This window comes from Drepanopeziza brunnea, assembly GCF_022702325.1.
Source record: "Drepanopeziza brunnea f. sp. 'multigermtubi' strain 214-2 chromosome Unknown ctg1, whole genome shotgun sequence".
Taxonomy (NCBI): Eukaryota; Fungi; Ascomycota; class Leotiomycetes; order Helotiales; family Drepanopezizaceae; genus Drepanopeziza; species Drepanopeziza brunnea.
In genome coordinates this window covers 5,468,273-5,482,611 of record NW_027094064.1, presented here as the reverse complement: position 1 = coordinate 5,482,611, position 14,339 = coordinate 5,468,273, and the positions used below count along the sequence as shown (strand labels likewise).

The window sequence follows — 14,339 nt, the reverse complement described above, 5'->3', positions numbered from 1 at the left end:
TCTATTTTTTTTTTGCATTCTGAAAAATCTCGCTCGTTAGCGAGTCGCCCTTCCTTACCCGCCAGGAGGGCCAGCAATAGAGATGAATCCCAATGCCCCCGAGCACCAGCCAGACGTTGCCTGCGACACGGCCATCATCCACGCCGCGCGCGAAAAGATGTTCAGCCCGCCGGACGAAGAGACGGTGGAGAAGCTCAACAAACGTATGGATGCCAATCTTGAACTTCCGTTCCCCTCCGCGCCTAGAAGGACTCTAGAAGCTGCTCAAAGTCAAGATCTCGGAGCCTGCCTCTCCCGTCCCGATTTTGCTACTTGTTGAGCCCCAAGCCCTGTTTGAATTCGCAATGTGAGGTGGGGAAGTTTTTGACTGACATGTTGTGATTGTGTAGGTGTGAGAGCTTTTAGCGAATTGTCGACTCTGAGAGCCGAAATAGGGGTTCAGAATAAAGCGAAGTCGCTGAAGCAGCCGTTGCCGGTCTACCCACTATTCAGCTCCACGCCGAGTGCAGAAGAGTCAAATGGTGTGTAACAACAGTCCCCAAATAAGTGGCAGCCCAGCGTCAGCTCGGGCATGCTAGGCTGCTGTCACTCTGGATGTCAAGACTAACACAAAACACCCGCAGTCTGCACAGGCACCCGCCTCAGCTCCCGACAAGGCCTTCGCCTCCTCGACCCGGACGCTGGCACACCCGCCCTCTGCACAGAAGCCTACCTGCAGTTCATCTGCCACTACGCCAACCGATGGCACTCCAAGCTCACCGGCACCGACTTCCACTCCGCCGGTGCCGATCCGCGCTTCTTCTACTTCCCCTCCCACCAGTCCTTCCACGAACAGCTCATGGAGAACACGCCCGCGTGGATGAAGCAGGAAACGGAGAAGTACCTGAGCAAGCGCCAGTTCTGGAAACTGCGGTACCTGTTCATCCTGGTTAACTTTGTGCCGATGTACCAGAAGGACGCGCACGTAGCGCTGTGCGCCATCAGCCCGGAGGCCAAGACGGTCGATTACCTGTGTTCGGGGGGCGATACGTAGGTCCTCTCCTCATCCCGTTCCCACCTCTATGGATAGCCGTTTCTGATCAACTTGCAAAGCGGGTTGCCCAACTCGCCGAGATCATCAGGCTCGAAATGCGTACCGCATATCTTCGCCTGGCTCGCTGAGTTCCTGGGATCAGAGTTCCAGCCGTGCGAGTGGAAACTGCGGACTGGTGCTGCACATGTGCAGGAGAGGTTCCGGGGAGACTGTGCGATCTACACAGTGACGCATACGATGTGCCTGGCGTTCGGATATGGTATTGCAGGTGCCTTCCCGGATGACCACCAGGACAGGATCCAAGACAGGAGGAGACGATATGTGCAGGATCTCATGTACGAGGGCTTCGCAGACTTCGAGCCAGGCTCCGATAACCCTCAGTACTACCCACTGCTTGATACTAAAGCTGAAGCATTGAGGTCTGATGGCTTTTATAACCTACCGGGAGCCGTGCTTCATAAACTTCCGTCGACAATAGCTAGCAAGAGGGCTAACAAGAGGAGGTGCTACGCAAACTGCCCGAACAAAATGCTGCTGACGAAACACTGTAAACGAAATGCTAGATTCTACCCTGGACATGAAAGCTCCAAGGTCTCGGGACGTGCAGTGACGCTGGAGGAGTTTGTGACGTGGGTAGAGGATATGGATGCGAAGAGAATATGCAAGACTTATAATGACAAGGAGCGGCCACTGCCTTATCCTCAAAATTTGCCGTTTCGTTGGTACGAGAACTAAAAGTCTCAGGCAGGTGACTTGGCTGACTTTGTGCCAGGATCGATCCCAGAAACTCGGGGCGGAATGTCGTTCCAGCTCACGCTTTGTGGCCACGCACCGAGGACCTCGCCGATAAGAATGACAGACATAGAAATAGCTTGGGGGCAAAGGATAAGAAAATACCCAAGGCGAGTTTGAGAGACATCAATCGACGGCAGTCCTCGTAGAGCAGCAGCAGACAATTCCCCAACCTCGAACCCAAGGGCCAAGCAAGGACAAACGCATTTCGAAATGCAAGCTGAATTGTGTCTATCGAAGGGAGCGTTCGAAGTTCTGCAGATCCGTATAGAAATACATAGCTACGCCACATCTGTTGAGTTGGCGCATCCCAGACCTCATGGATGCTTATAAAGGTAGAGCAGAGCAGCAAGTCAGGACTGATGGTACCGAGCCTACTTACTTCCTATACGCCCTAGCCTCACGTCTCCACCAAGCCGTGAAATCCTGTGTCGCAACGTTGATCCCCAACTCTTTCAGCACCTTGGTCGAAAGATGGCAGTCATACGGCCGCTTGACACTCGCATTCGGATCATTGCCCTCGGTATTTGCAACCATGCCATCGAGCGGCAGGCCCATAATCTCCGCAAAGATCTCGCAGATCTCGTATTTGGTCATTTTATCCTCGGAGGAGAACTGGAGGATGGTGGGCAGGGAGGACTTATCGTCTGTGGAGAGGTAATGGGTCGCTACATCTGTTTTATGTTAGCACGCTTTTTGCCGAGTAGAGGGGGGAATGGTATATACCTTGTAGAACCCGACCAACATCCTCCGTATTGGTAGGATATCTGATAGCCCAGTGATCCATCTTGACACCCTGACCCTTCTCCTGCGCCTTGTAAACAGCATCCATCAGGACATTGACAGCACTCTCCGCCGGCGTGCCAGCATTTCCATACAGCACTGGCACCCTCAGCACAACGCCCCAGCCTTGCTTGCCAGCTTTCTCATACTCAGCCAGCACAGCCTTCTCGCCGTCCCATTTCGTCAGCCCGTACGAGTTCGGTGGGCTGGGTGTGCTCGTAGCTTCGTACGGCGCGTCGCCCTCCAGGCCGGGGAACACGTAGTCCGTCGAGATATAGATGAGGAGGGTAGAGGAGGCGGCGCATAGGCGGGCGAGGGAGGCTGAGGCTTCGACGTTCAGGGCTCGTGTGCCCACAGGGTCGCTGTCGCATTTATCTGGGAAGCGGTTGGCAGCGCCTCCATATCTATTAGCAATGCCCTCACCTTGTAGAACTGGGCAGTAGACTCACAGTGGACTACGACTTGCGGTCTTCATATCTCTGATGATTAGTGAGAGCTCTGAGGAGGAAAGGGGGAGGGATACGGACTTGAGTTCCTGGATAGCAGCGGAGACATCTGCCTCGGAGCCCAGATCGAGCTTCAAGATCGTGGGAGGGTTCGCGCGAGTGAAGCCTGTGCCTTTAACGTCCCAGCCGCCGCGCTCGAAGGCTTTGACTACCTGCCTGCCTAGCAGACCTGTTGCGCCGGTGATGAGAGCTTTTCTGGTCATTTTGATGTTGGTGGGGTCCTCGTCGCGGGGGAGGAGCTTCAATGTGGAGATGATCCTGGAGCTCCATACTCCTATACCAACAAGGGCACGTTCTTCGCGGTCAGGGGAGACACACAGGCTGCAGAGGTGACAGATAGTATATCTTCATTGCACCTATCTATCTACAGCGCCACGATCATCATCCAACTTACCACATGCAAATATCCTCGTCGACTTCTCCTGGTGTAATTCCAAGCCTCGAGTCAGACTGCTTTTGATAAACAATCTCACATGCACACCCTCTCACCACTCAAACACGTCTTCTTCCTCACGCGCACCCCAAAGGGCAAACACGCAATGAAAAAGTAATAAACTTCCCATCTCAAGAGATTGTGTGTTTCCAAAAATTCCTCACCCGGCGCGAAGCCAAGCAAGAGCGGTCATGGTTATAGTTTTCAACTAGCAAAAACGCAATCTCGGACGAATCCTCACTGATATGCGTAAAACCCATGCACTAAGATGGGGAGAAAAGAAGAAAGAGGAGGAAAGGAAGTGGCGAGGTCGAGAACTTATAGGTTTCCCACGGCGCTCGGGCCAAGCTACCGAAGCTAGTGGCTAGTACGTTCACGTGATCATCCGTATGGGGCGGGAGGCGCTGCTGCCTGGCTGGGCGCCCAGGGGATGCCTTTATTCCCTTTTTCACCCGGAAGGCCAGGTGGAACATTCTCGACGGTTCCTGCTTCGTTCATCTTCATCACCGAGAACCTCACGGTACGATTCATCAAGTCCGAAAAAATATTTCAATTCGCGCGGATAATAAATATTATTCTCACCGCTCAGGGTCTTTGGGTATTACTATGCAAATGAGCCTACACATCTACGCAGTCCTGTCTCCCAGCTATCATATGCCTTCTGTGTAAGATCCTTATCAACCCGGTACCAAACCTGACTCGGGGGAAAAAAAAGAAGAAAAAAAATTGGCTGCTTTCGCTGCGTATCTGTCTCGGAAGAACAGTCTGTCGAATGCGACGAGGACATTCCGAGGGTCGGCGTTACGGGAGCTTGTTTGTGCTTCCAATAGGGAGTGTCGTAAAAGCGAAAGGCATCCGGCGTATGATGGTAGGTTTTGTCTCATGGCCGGGAAACGTCGTGATGCACTCTTATCGTACAAGATCCAAGTTCTAAGTTCCGATCTCATGTAACCATCTAGCTCTTCGGGGAGCCCACCTTTCCAGAAATATGCTCCTTTGCCTTCATTTTCGAATCAGTACTATCGTCTTCGTACAGGCCATTCTCTTCGATGTAGTTAATCACCGGTGCGGGGATCAAGTACTGGACACTCATTTCCCTCCGCAGGAACAGTCTGATTTTTGTGCTCGATATGTCATTCTGTATCAATTGCTAGTTGCCTATCAGCGAGATCCTTTCACATGTGGCTGTATGTGCTTACTGCAATAACGTAGATGTTATCTTTCCAAGGTTGAAGGTTAGTCAGCGCTTCGTCGATATCTGTTCCTGTTCTCTCCACCACGAATGCTCCATATCGGCCCAAAATATGGTCCAGATCCTTGTCAGACCAGACGCCAGGAGTTGCTAGGATGCGTGTCAGTGGAATCTCAGTTGAGCCATAAGCAGTCCGGGGTCATCATCCGGTTCAATTGGAAAGACTTTCCAAAAAAGCGAGAGTGCTACAGGGTCAGAATTACTTACACATAGTCTGAATCAAGTCAGCTCCCGCCAGCAAGAGAATCCGACACTTCACTCGTGTTCCATCCGGCTTCTCCACACCTCCCAGCACTTCATTGATCTCATATTCGAAATGATCGAGCACTTGAGCGGTCGGCACGTATTCTTTCTGCACGGCCTCCCAAGGATCTACCATGAGCCACGATGACTGGTTGGCAGCTAAGTTACACATTGCCAGCCGATGATGGGCGCTTGCTAGGCCGGCCTTCTTATACGCGTCTCCGACTGGCGAAAAGTACCCTCCCATTATCTCAAAGTCCGAGTTGAACTTGGCAAAGTCGGCTCCCAGCTCGAACATGCGCATGTGTAGGTATGTGATGGGCGAGAAAGAGCCGCAAGCAATGAGCACTAGGGGTGTCTTGTTTTGGTGTTGTTGGGTGAGGCGAAGACGGCTCCGTGGAAAGGTGTAGTCCTGGAGGGCTTGCGCCGATGTTTGCGCCGGGATGGTGGACGTCATGGCGAAAGTTGGACTGTTCGTGATTTTCGCCGGGTGAGAGCGATGATAGCAGAACACGCGCTCTATCGGAAAGGGTAAGTCGTCGAGTGAGCGAGGTACTTCGGAGAAGAGCCAGTCGTGGTCAATATTGGAAGATTTCAATGCTGGAGGGGAGCGGGGTAGTCCGCGGCGCAAGAGGATGGTGGATAATGGATAGTGGATAGCTAGTTAATGATAGGTAGTTGGGAAGGTCAGTATCAGGTTCTGTAATCCTGTGATAAAAAGGATCAGAAGATAGAAATGGCTGGAACAGACTACGACGCAGGTCAAGAAGAAGAGACGGATGAGGTCGTGGGGGTAGCGGCTGGATGGGTCGAGAGCCGCGGCCCGACCGCCCGGTGATCGGAGAAGGCAAGGGATGCTGAGGAAGGATTAAGTAATGGTGCAAACAAGCAATGGAACTACCGGTACCGGTACGTTATCGTATGAATATGAAGGGCAATACGGTAATCAATGACTTCCCAGCTGTGGCTTCTGTTATTATTCTGTTATTATCCCGTGATAGATAACATGGAAGTACATTACTGTAAAGCCGGCGGGCACTTCCACAGTTATGCGCGATTTCAATGATGCAGCCAGGCCCCCCGCATACGAGTGAAGTACCTACCGGTAGGCTGGAAGGGTTTCGACGCAGAACCCCTCCCAAAGGCGGTGAGCCTATCAGGCTGAGCTTGACGGCAGAAAGCCACTAGCCCACTAAACACAAATGAAATAAATATTCGGCCTGACCCGTCTGGAGACTCCGCGGGAAGTTCCTTTGATTCTCTTTACATTCATTCCTTTCCTTTCATACAGTCATGGAGTCCGGGAGAAGGAATAAGAATAGTCGAAAAAAGAAGGCCAAGGCAGCGAACGCTCTTGTACACACAAAGAGAAAAGAGGTTGAGGGCCACGATGGCTGGATACATATCGTCGATAAACCGCGTTCGAACAACACTAGTACGAAGATCAAAACGCAATTACTGCAGGGCGGGGATTTTGAGGTCAATGGCGTGAGCTATGTCAATCGGACCCTGGTAGAGTTGAAGGAGGAGTTCGAGCATTTCAAGAGATCTTGGGAAGACCGACCGGCTTGCAAGGACCTGAAGGAGAAGATGAGGCAGATGGAGAAGATCCAAAAGATCGAGAATGTGGTGGTACTCGGGCTGGGGAGCTTGCAGAGCGCGAGGAGGGAGGGCAGGAGAGCGAGTTCGACACAATTAGCGGCTTTGCAGACCATCGTGGGAGGTCTTGAAAATGCATTCGAGCTTGGCTTAGTATTCCAAGACCCGCAGTTTACGGCGGTGGACAATGAGTTTCTGACATCTCTGGGATACAAAGTGGTTGATGATCCAGACGCTTTCCAAGAAATTGGGAAGGGAAGTCTGGTGTATGCTATTCATTGCTATGGACCCGTCTACAAGTCCGTCAGCGAGAGGCCGAGACCGGCAGTTTTGATTGCGACAGATGTAGAGAACTTTAAACAATTCGACTCGCAAGTTTTCTTACACTTCCTGGGGGTATTCAACTAACGGGTTGCAGATCAGAGAATAGTATCGCGAAGGACCTGGAAGCTTTGGTGCAAGGATGTGAGGAGATAGATTTCCCACAGCTCCGTCATGACTTCTCGGATACAAAAATATACATACGATCTTCCTGAGCCACCGATCAAGATGGAGGAGCAAGCGGAAACTCCAACGGCCAGCATTTCAGACGAACACGATCCAAAGGCGAAGAAAGGAGTGGCAACACATGCTTCGACCGCAACTTGTTCAGACGAAGGATGAACAGCTCAGGGAGCAGAGTCCAGGGGAAGTGCCATCAGTCCAGATCAGCCGGAGAAAGCTACCATCACAGAAACCGACAAGAACCATGTCCACCACCATTCAACCTGAGCCAGAAACGAAGCCAGAAGAACAAGCTAAAGCCATCCTAGTCGAAGCTTCGGAAGAGACGTTCATCTCTTAGTTGATGTTGGTGGACTTCACGACAGTCCCAAACGCATCTGCCAACTCAGCCAAAGCAACCTTTACCAGCTGCTCAGCATCAACACCGGGAATATTCCTGTCTCCTACCGCATCCTCGGCAATCAAGACATCATAGCCTTTCTCCGCGGCCTGTCTAGCAGTAGTACTGACACAGACGTGTGCCATATATCCGGTCAATACTAGTTTGTTCTTACCAGTACTTTTCAAGAATTCCTCCAAATCTGTGCCCGTAAACGACCCAGGCTGCTGCTTGCTAATCACTTTTTCGCTGCCCTTTGGCTCTAACTCCGCGAATTCTCTGGCCAAATCGGTATCCGGTGTGAATACAGGGGCTCCGGCTGGAGTCTGATGCATGATGTGAACGAGGGGTGCAGACGCAGCGCGGTACTTTTCGAGAAGGGCGGCAATGGCTTTTCGTGTGGAGGATACGTTCTCGGTCTTCAGATGGCCGGATGCATATCTTGTTCATGTGAGTCTTGTCTGCCGTATAATTTCAAAGGGGGGTGGGTATCTACTCATTCTGTGCATCGATTATGACCAACACGCTGTCCTTGGTGGAGGCAGTGGACGGCCCAATGCCAATCAATTCTCTGAAGGCTTTGGCCATTGTGTGAATACAATCTGGGATTATGAAGAAGTATGGAGAATTATTGAATATGCGTGTGAGAACAGACTTGTTCAATACACTCGTGCACTCATGGGCTTCATCTCTAACTCAGTAGAGCGGGGTGAGGAGGGGGCTGTTGATTTGTTCCCGCCGATGAACTAGTCTACAGGTAATGGCTAAACACTTTGCTGTACAAGATCCTGCAGGGTGCACATCATCCAACGTCAACTCGTTTCCTGATTTACGATCATAGTTTAAGATTTGAGGTGCTGTAAGAAAGGGTTTCTGCGACACAATAGCTTTACATAGTGTATGGTGGCGGGGACTAGTAAGCTGAAATAGTGTTGATACTTTAATAAGTGTTGACATTTACCGAGTTAGACGAATTTTCAAGGTAGGCGTAGGAAGATTGCCAATTTGATCCAGGGGGTTCTGGAAAGTAAAGAGGCCACTTACTAAAATCACTGCCTGGTAACTAGATTGAAAGATTACCAACTGTGTATCTCGGCTTTCAAGTTTGATAAGAGACACTCAATTATCACATACGGAGGGGAAAAAAATTGAGCTTTCAGCGCTGCCTCTTATCTAATCGCCTAAGACATATTTCTCAGATCAATCAATCCACCAAACACGCCGATCACCTTAACTGATATCTGCCATCAAATTTCCAGTCCAGTGAAGCTTTTCAGAAGTTGAAGGGGGAGAAGACAGGTGTATGTCTGCAAACGAAGAGCACCTCAAGGATGAGGCAAGTCCAATTGGCACTTCAATTACGAATGACTGTTGACCAAAGCAGGGTTCCAAATCCCAGGTGGTAGTAGCAGGAGCAACAGCTGGATTGATTGCGAGGTACCTCTCCTCCCCGAGCTTCAAATCCCATCCTCACCACCCCAGATTTGTCATCGCTCCCCTGGACGTGGTCAAGATCCGTCTCCAACTCCAAACCCACTCACTCTCCGATCCGCTCACCCACCTCGACCTTCGCGGCTCCCCCATCTACAAAGGCACCTTGCCAACCCTCCGACACATCCTCAAGCACGAAGGCCTCACCGGACTATGGAAAGGCAACATCCCCGCGGAGCTGATGTACATGTCCTACAGCGCCATCCAGTTCACCACCTACCGCGCCGTTTCCGCGGCGCTGCAAAGCGCGTTCGAGGAGCACAAGTTGCCCGCCGCAGCAGAGAGTTTCGTCGCCGGCGCGAGCGCAGGCGCGGTTGCGACGACGGCGACATACCCGCTGGATCTTCTACGGACACGGTTTGCTGCGCAGGGCACGGAGCGTATCTACACCTCTCTCGCTACCTCGATCCGGGACATCGCTGCGCATGAAGGGTCGAGGGGATTCTTCCGGGGGCTCGGTGCCGGGGTAGGCCAGATCGTTCCGTACATGGGGATCTTCTTTTCGATTTACGAGATGCTACGCGTGCCTATGGGGGCGCTGCAGCTGCCGTTCGGGTCTGGGGATGCGACAGCCGGGGTGGTGGCTTCGGTCTTGTCAAAGACGGCGGTGTTTCCGCTGGATCTGATCAGGAAGCGGCTGCAGGTGCAGGGTCCGACGAGGTCGCGGTATGTGCATAAGAATATTCCGGAGTACAAGGGGGTGCTGAGGACGATGGCGGATATTGTAAGAAATGAAGGGAGGAGGGGACTGTATCGTGGGTTGACGGTCAGGTAAGTGTGTTGTTGACTTTGGCGGGCTCTACTGACGACCCTAGTCTTTTCAAATCTGCTCCTGCGAGCGCAGTTACAATGTGGACGTACGAGCGCGTTCTTCGGATTCTCATACAAATGGAGGCCGAGAAGAAGATTCTGGGGGCGTAATAAATGGACTCTTTTGGGGGGAAATGTCAAATAGGACCGGCTGCTTCTTGATACCCGAAGGCTCTGTGTACGAATAGATGAGAGACAATTAATGTAATTCTACAACAGAGAGTTCGTTTTCCGCCGCAACATTTCAGTATTCGATACAAGTTTCCATGATCTGATATCACTCCGCAGTCGGGATCTTTGGTTTGGATCGCGCCGAAAACCTCACCACTTTTACTTCCAGCCCTAAGAATGAAAGGTGGTGCACGTCGCATATAAGGTTATTACCAAATCACCTCTACTATTCTCAGCTAACACAGAACTTACACAGTCACTGCAAAATCAACGGAACCTAAACATACGGTTCCCTCGCTCCTGGTCTGGCGAGAAAAAAGACAGATCAAAAGAAAACAAAAGGATGAGGTCGTAGCCAGGCTCGAACGGAGGATCCGGGAACGTCCCTTGCAGAACATGATTTTGATATGCAGTCAAAATCCCACGTGCTAACCGCGACACTATACTGTACCTAGAACATACGTTAGTCATGTTGTCGCTGAACATGCGGACAGTAGGTATACTTACAACCGGGACAAGAGCTGCCGTTGGAGCTAGCAAGTGCGTTGATGTTCCAGCAAAGCAGAATGGCCGTGGAGGCCGTGGAGGCCGTGGAGATGGCGGTGAAAACCCGGGACCCTTAGCCAAAGCAAAATTCCCGGACGGGCTTTGAGGCTAACTGAACATCGACATTGCCCGCTCTCTTGCTTTTTCCCCTGAACAGATTCCCGGTCCAGAATTCCAATCACTGTGTTGAAAGCTTCAAATCCTGATCTCACATTATCCTTCTGATTGGCTTCCTTGCCGCCGGGCATCTGCAGTACCAAGTGGATGCAGGTCAACCCCGCCAAGTGAGGAATCAGGTAAGTCGCGGTTCCTGTTTACTCTACTGATCTCTCTCTCTTTGTCTTTCTCTCTATCTTCATTTCTCCAAGGTATTTTTTTTCCATATCTCAGTCGGTTTTCTACCCTTGGTATTTGCAGCTCTGTGGTCATTCGCACACGGCGCACCAAGTTCGGCATGGCGGCAAGACCAGGAGAGGATCTGGTAGCGACTTTGTGAGCTTGCGCCCCAATTCCAGAGCTATGCGATGCAATTCTTATAGAGAGCAGATTTGCAGATATACATTTCTACTATGGTTCTCCAGCTGCGAAACCGCCGCATCATCGCTTCGACAAGGGATCGTATGTGTACCTCTTCGAGAACGCTTCGCAGAAGAGGGCGCGCATAGAGGTTGCGAATAACGCTGGAACCGCGGATCAAGATGCCTTTACCGGGTGTGAGTGCCGAATCGTAAGCAGAATCTTGGGCCAGATGCTGATTACGGAGGCAGATCTCGATGCTACTCATGTCCAGTACTCGTATAAACATTCGACTCTGGTAACATTGACTGTCCAGGGCGTGACAGAGCAGCAAAACTCGCCAGTAGATGGCCAAGATTGGCATCTCCCAACTTTCGATCTTCGGAACGAGACCAAATACATGTACAAGCTTCATACGCTGGATATATACTTCTGGATGAAAGAGGACGCGGTGATGTTTATGAATGGCATCCGGAGGGTGCTACCGCAACATCTAGTCTCCGTTCAGGATGAGCCTTTTGCACCGCCACCCCATCCAGAAGATATGAGTCCAGTCGTTCAGCAGTTGGAGAATATCGCTATTACAGACCCTTCGTACCAGCAGGGACGTAGCCGTGACTCCCAAACGTCGACTGTGTCTTCGTTTCCAGGACCACCGGTCTCTGCCACGCCACAAGCTCAGGAAGCCTCCAATTTCGCGCCGATGGCCTATAATCCAGCCGCACCAGCTGCTCCTGAGGTTATCAGACATCGCGAGAAAACGCCCCCGCCGGAAGATGGAGCTGTGAATCCTCTCATGGCAGCTGCAGCGTCAGACCAAGGTCAGACATTTGGAGCTCCGTATGGACAGCAAGGATTCTCAGGACCCCCACAGCGGCAGCAGAGCATTTCTGGACCACCTCAACAACCACCAGCCCAGCAAGGATTTCCAGGACCACCACAGCGGCAGCAGAGCATTTCAGGACCACCTCAACAACCACCCGCCCAGCAAGGATTTCCAGGACCACCCCAACAACCACCCGCCCAGCAAGGATTTCCAGGACCACCTCAACCACCACCCGCCCAGCAAGGATTTCCAGGACCACCTCAACCATCACCAGCCCAGCAAGGATTTTCAGGACCACCACAGCAGGCCCCATCCCAACCGCAGCAGCAAAGCTATTTCACAACCGTCCCTCCCCCAGCCAGTGCACCACCGTCACAGTTCAACCAACCCGCGCAGAAAGCAGCTCCTACGTCTCCATTCGCCCAGCACTTCCAAAACTCTTTCGCCCCTCCACCCACTGCCTCCGACGTCTCAAGTCCACACGCTCAACCGCCTCAAGCAGGTACCCCGCCATCAGATGCCGCTCCACCAGGCTACCAGCAGCAACGAAGATCTTCCAACATTCCCGTCAGCCAGTTCGCGAACTACCCAGGCTCGCCCGGAATGTCGCCTGGTACGAGTACACCCGGAATTTACTCTCCGGGAGTAGGCACTCCCATCACAGGCCCGCCTGCTCCAGCACCGCACGTAGCCCCCCCGGGAGGATTCTCCCAGCATCAATACGCGAGTGTTGGTAACACGAAGCCGTTGATGACTGATTACTCTATTCATCAGCAGGTATATAGACCAACAGAAAATGAGGCTTATAAGCCTGCGAAAGAGGTCAAGGCTCCGAGGGGAAATCTGGAGAAGAGGGCTGGGCAGCTGGAGAAGGGCATGGGGAGTTTATTCAAGAAGCTGGAGAAGAAGATTGGGTAGCTTTGTTGGGAAGCGAGAGAGGGTGGGTATGCTGGCGAGATTTATAGCTCTGGGCGGTTTCTGCAGGCGGATTTCTTCGGCGCATGTACTTGGGATTGGCAATATTTAAACTCCCAGGGCATTTCATCCTTAGTGGAGGACTGCCGCTTAGTTGGGATTTCACTTGGAGTATGTCTATCCAGATGCTTGATTTACGTTTCTCGCAGTTTTCGTACGCGAAAGAAGCACTGATTGCAGAACGGAATCATCTCGATTGGCCAGCCACCTTGACGACAATCGCAAGTCCACCACATCCATCCATTACTAGTACGCTTGAGGATCCTGGATCGGCATCTAGACGGGAGACCACCAGTCGACCATGGGCTATTACTCAATTTTACTTGATTCTTGTTGAGTTCCCCAGCTAAGGTGGTTGTTTAATCGTCGGTTACCGCGAATTTGATTTTGGAAAACATTCGACCCGCGACAGTAACTCTAACTACTAATATAAACAATCAAAAAAAATATATATATATTCTACACGCTCCGAAGATATTGCTTTACAAACTTGAACTTTTAATGTAAAGATGTATTCAATTGTTGCGAGTCAATATATCAAAAAGTAGTGTGAATGTACAGCCAAAAACCGTCTTGAATAATTAAATTATACCTATTGGCCTTGAATATCTCAACAACCACAACTTTTTTTTTAGGAAAAAAAACCCCAGTCCTATCAATCGATAGGAAATCATGGAGCTCATGGTATTCCAAAAGGAAACAATTACTAAATAGAAGTTGGTAGTGACACACGTGTACCTTTTTTATATAGTTTGCTTGAAGTCCGATTTTCGTGTTCCCCCTCCCTTATTCAGTACGGCATGCCTACCTACCTACCTACCTAATCTATACGCATATTAAAACAGTACCAAAACCAATCATTATCGTAACCCATTGTGTTCCTTGACTCTCAACGCTAGTTTCCTCGGCAGCACGGCGAATGATTGCGAACGGATTGTAATTGAGAGTGGTGAAGGCGATCGAGGGTAGTGATGGTCGTATCGATCACTCGTACTCGCGAGATTTTGAACGAGGTCGAGAATTGGGGGACGAACCAAGCTTGGTCGGCTGACGGACCGACGACATCTTCAAAAATTACAGGAAGAGTACCGCTTCTTACTACTTTACAGCAAGCAGCACAAGAATGAGCCAACCCAGTGTAATTACAATGTTATTGGTCGGTCGATACCTATTAGTCTCGATAAGGCGCATCCTTCCACACTGAAATATCTACGATATCGTCGGTGGTTGATCTTACATCGAGTTTGAGAAGGGAGAAGGAGCTGTCCTGGGTCGGTGGTGCGGGATCTTTCTACCTAAGGTACTACCTAGCTACATTAATGTTCAAGGCAACCGGCGATGCAGGATCCGATCCTCTGCGATCCAGTCCGATCTATTATTACCAGTACATCTGTGCTCATACGGTTGATCTTTCTCACATCCCATTAAGAAAGGAGATTGCAATACTTTAAATAGTCAGCTTATATTTGATAAAAGGGAT

The 14,339-nt window shown here is 51.0% G+C and overlaps 7 protein-coding genes across 8 annotated transcripts; 4 read left to right on the top strand and 3 right to left on the bottom strand.

The window, feature by feature from the left end:
• Window positions 1-82: 82 nt before the first annotated feature.
• On the top strand, window positions 83-1,974 carry L3040_001098 (uncharacterized protein; the record flags this gene model as incomplete). Of its 2 annotated transcripts, none has more annotated exons than XM_066155428.1 (5): window positions 83-203; window positions 390-521; window positions 624-1,029; window positions 1,093-1,755; window positions 1,806-1,974. In XM_066155428.1, 5 exons carry the CDS (start codon window positions 83-85, stop codon window positions 1,972-1,974), a joined length of 1,491 nt encoding a protein of 496 aa, XP_066013444.1. The 2 variants fall into 2 exon arrangements, with proteins under 2 accessions (XP_066013444.1, XP_066013445.1); XM_066155429.1 differs by lacking the exon at window positions 1,806-1,974 and having other exon boundaries at window positions 1,093-1,368; window positions 1,446-1,458.
• A 229-nt stretch (window positions 1,975-2,203) lies between these two features.
• L3040_001097 (uncharacterized protein) lies at window positions 2,204-3,317 on the bottom strand (the record flags this gene model as incomplete). Its single annotated transcript, XM_007293110.2, has 4 exons — window positions 2,204-2,499; window positions 2,552-3,004; window positions 3,058-3,077; window positions 3,136-3,317. The coding sequence occupies 4 exons, from the start codon at window positions 3,315-3,317 to the stop codon at window positions 2,204-2,206; spliced, it is 951 nt and encodes a 316-aa protein (XP_007293172.2).
• Window positions 3,318-4,502: 1,185 nt separating this feature from the next.
• L3040_001096 (uncharacterized protein) lies at window positions 4,503-5,499 on the bottom strand (the record flags this gene model as incomplete). The annotated part of the gene is made up of 3 exons (XM_066155427.1): window positions 4,503-4,697; window positions 4,747-4,889; window positions 5,007-5,499. The coding sequence occupies 3 exons, from the start codon at window positions 5,497-5,499 to the stop codon at window positions 4,503-4,505; spliced, it is 831 nt and encodes a 276-aa protein (XP_066013443.1).
• Window positions 5,500-6,335: 836 nt separating this feature from the next.
• Window positions 6,336-7,412, top strand: L3040_001095 (uncharacterized protein; the record flags this gene model as incomplete). The annotated part of the gene is made up of 3 exons (XM_007293109.2): window positions 6,336-7,012; window positions 7,060-7,106; window positions 7,309-7,412. 3 exons carry the CDS (start codon window positions 6,336-6,338, stop codon window positions 7,410-7,412), a joined length of 828 nt encoding a protein of 275 aa, XP_007293171.2.
• A 69-nt stretch (window positions 7,413-7,481) lies between these two features.
• On the bottom strand, window positions 7,482-8,112 carry L3040_001094 (uncharacterized protein; the record flags this gene model as incomplete). The annotated part of the gene is made up of 2 exons (XM_007293108.1): window positions 7,482-7,965; window positions 8,021-8,112. 2 exons carry the CDS (start codon window positions 8,110-8,112, stop codon window positions 7,482-7,484), a joined length of 576 nt encoding a protein of 191 aa, XP_007293170.1.
• A 715-nt stretch (window positions 8,113-8,827) lies between these two features.
• Window positions 8,828-9,936, top strand: L3040_001093 (uncharacterized protein; the record flags this gene model as incomplete). The annotated part of the gene is made up of 4 exons (XM_066155426.1): window positions 8,828-8,860; window positions 8,909-8,961; window positions 9,007-9,786; window positions 9,831-9,936. The coding sequence occupies 4 exons, from the start codon at window positions 8,828-8,830 to the stop codon at window positions 9,934-9,936; spliced, it is 972 nt and encodes a 323-aa protein (XP_066013442.1).
• A 1,060-nt stretch (window positions 9,937-10,996) lies between these two features.
• Window positions 10,997-12,802, top strand: L3040_001092 (uncharacterized protein; the record flags this gene model as incomplete). Its single annotated transcript, XM_007293106.1, has 3 exons — window positions 10,997-11,034; window positions 11,089-11,255; window positions 11,310-12,802. 3 exons carry the CDS (start codon window positions 10,997-10,999, stop codon window positions 12,800-12,802), a joined length of 1,698 nt encoding a protein of 565 aa, XP_007293168.1.
• Between the last annotated feature and the right edge of the window lie 1,537 nt (window positions 12,803-14,339).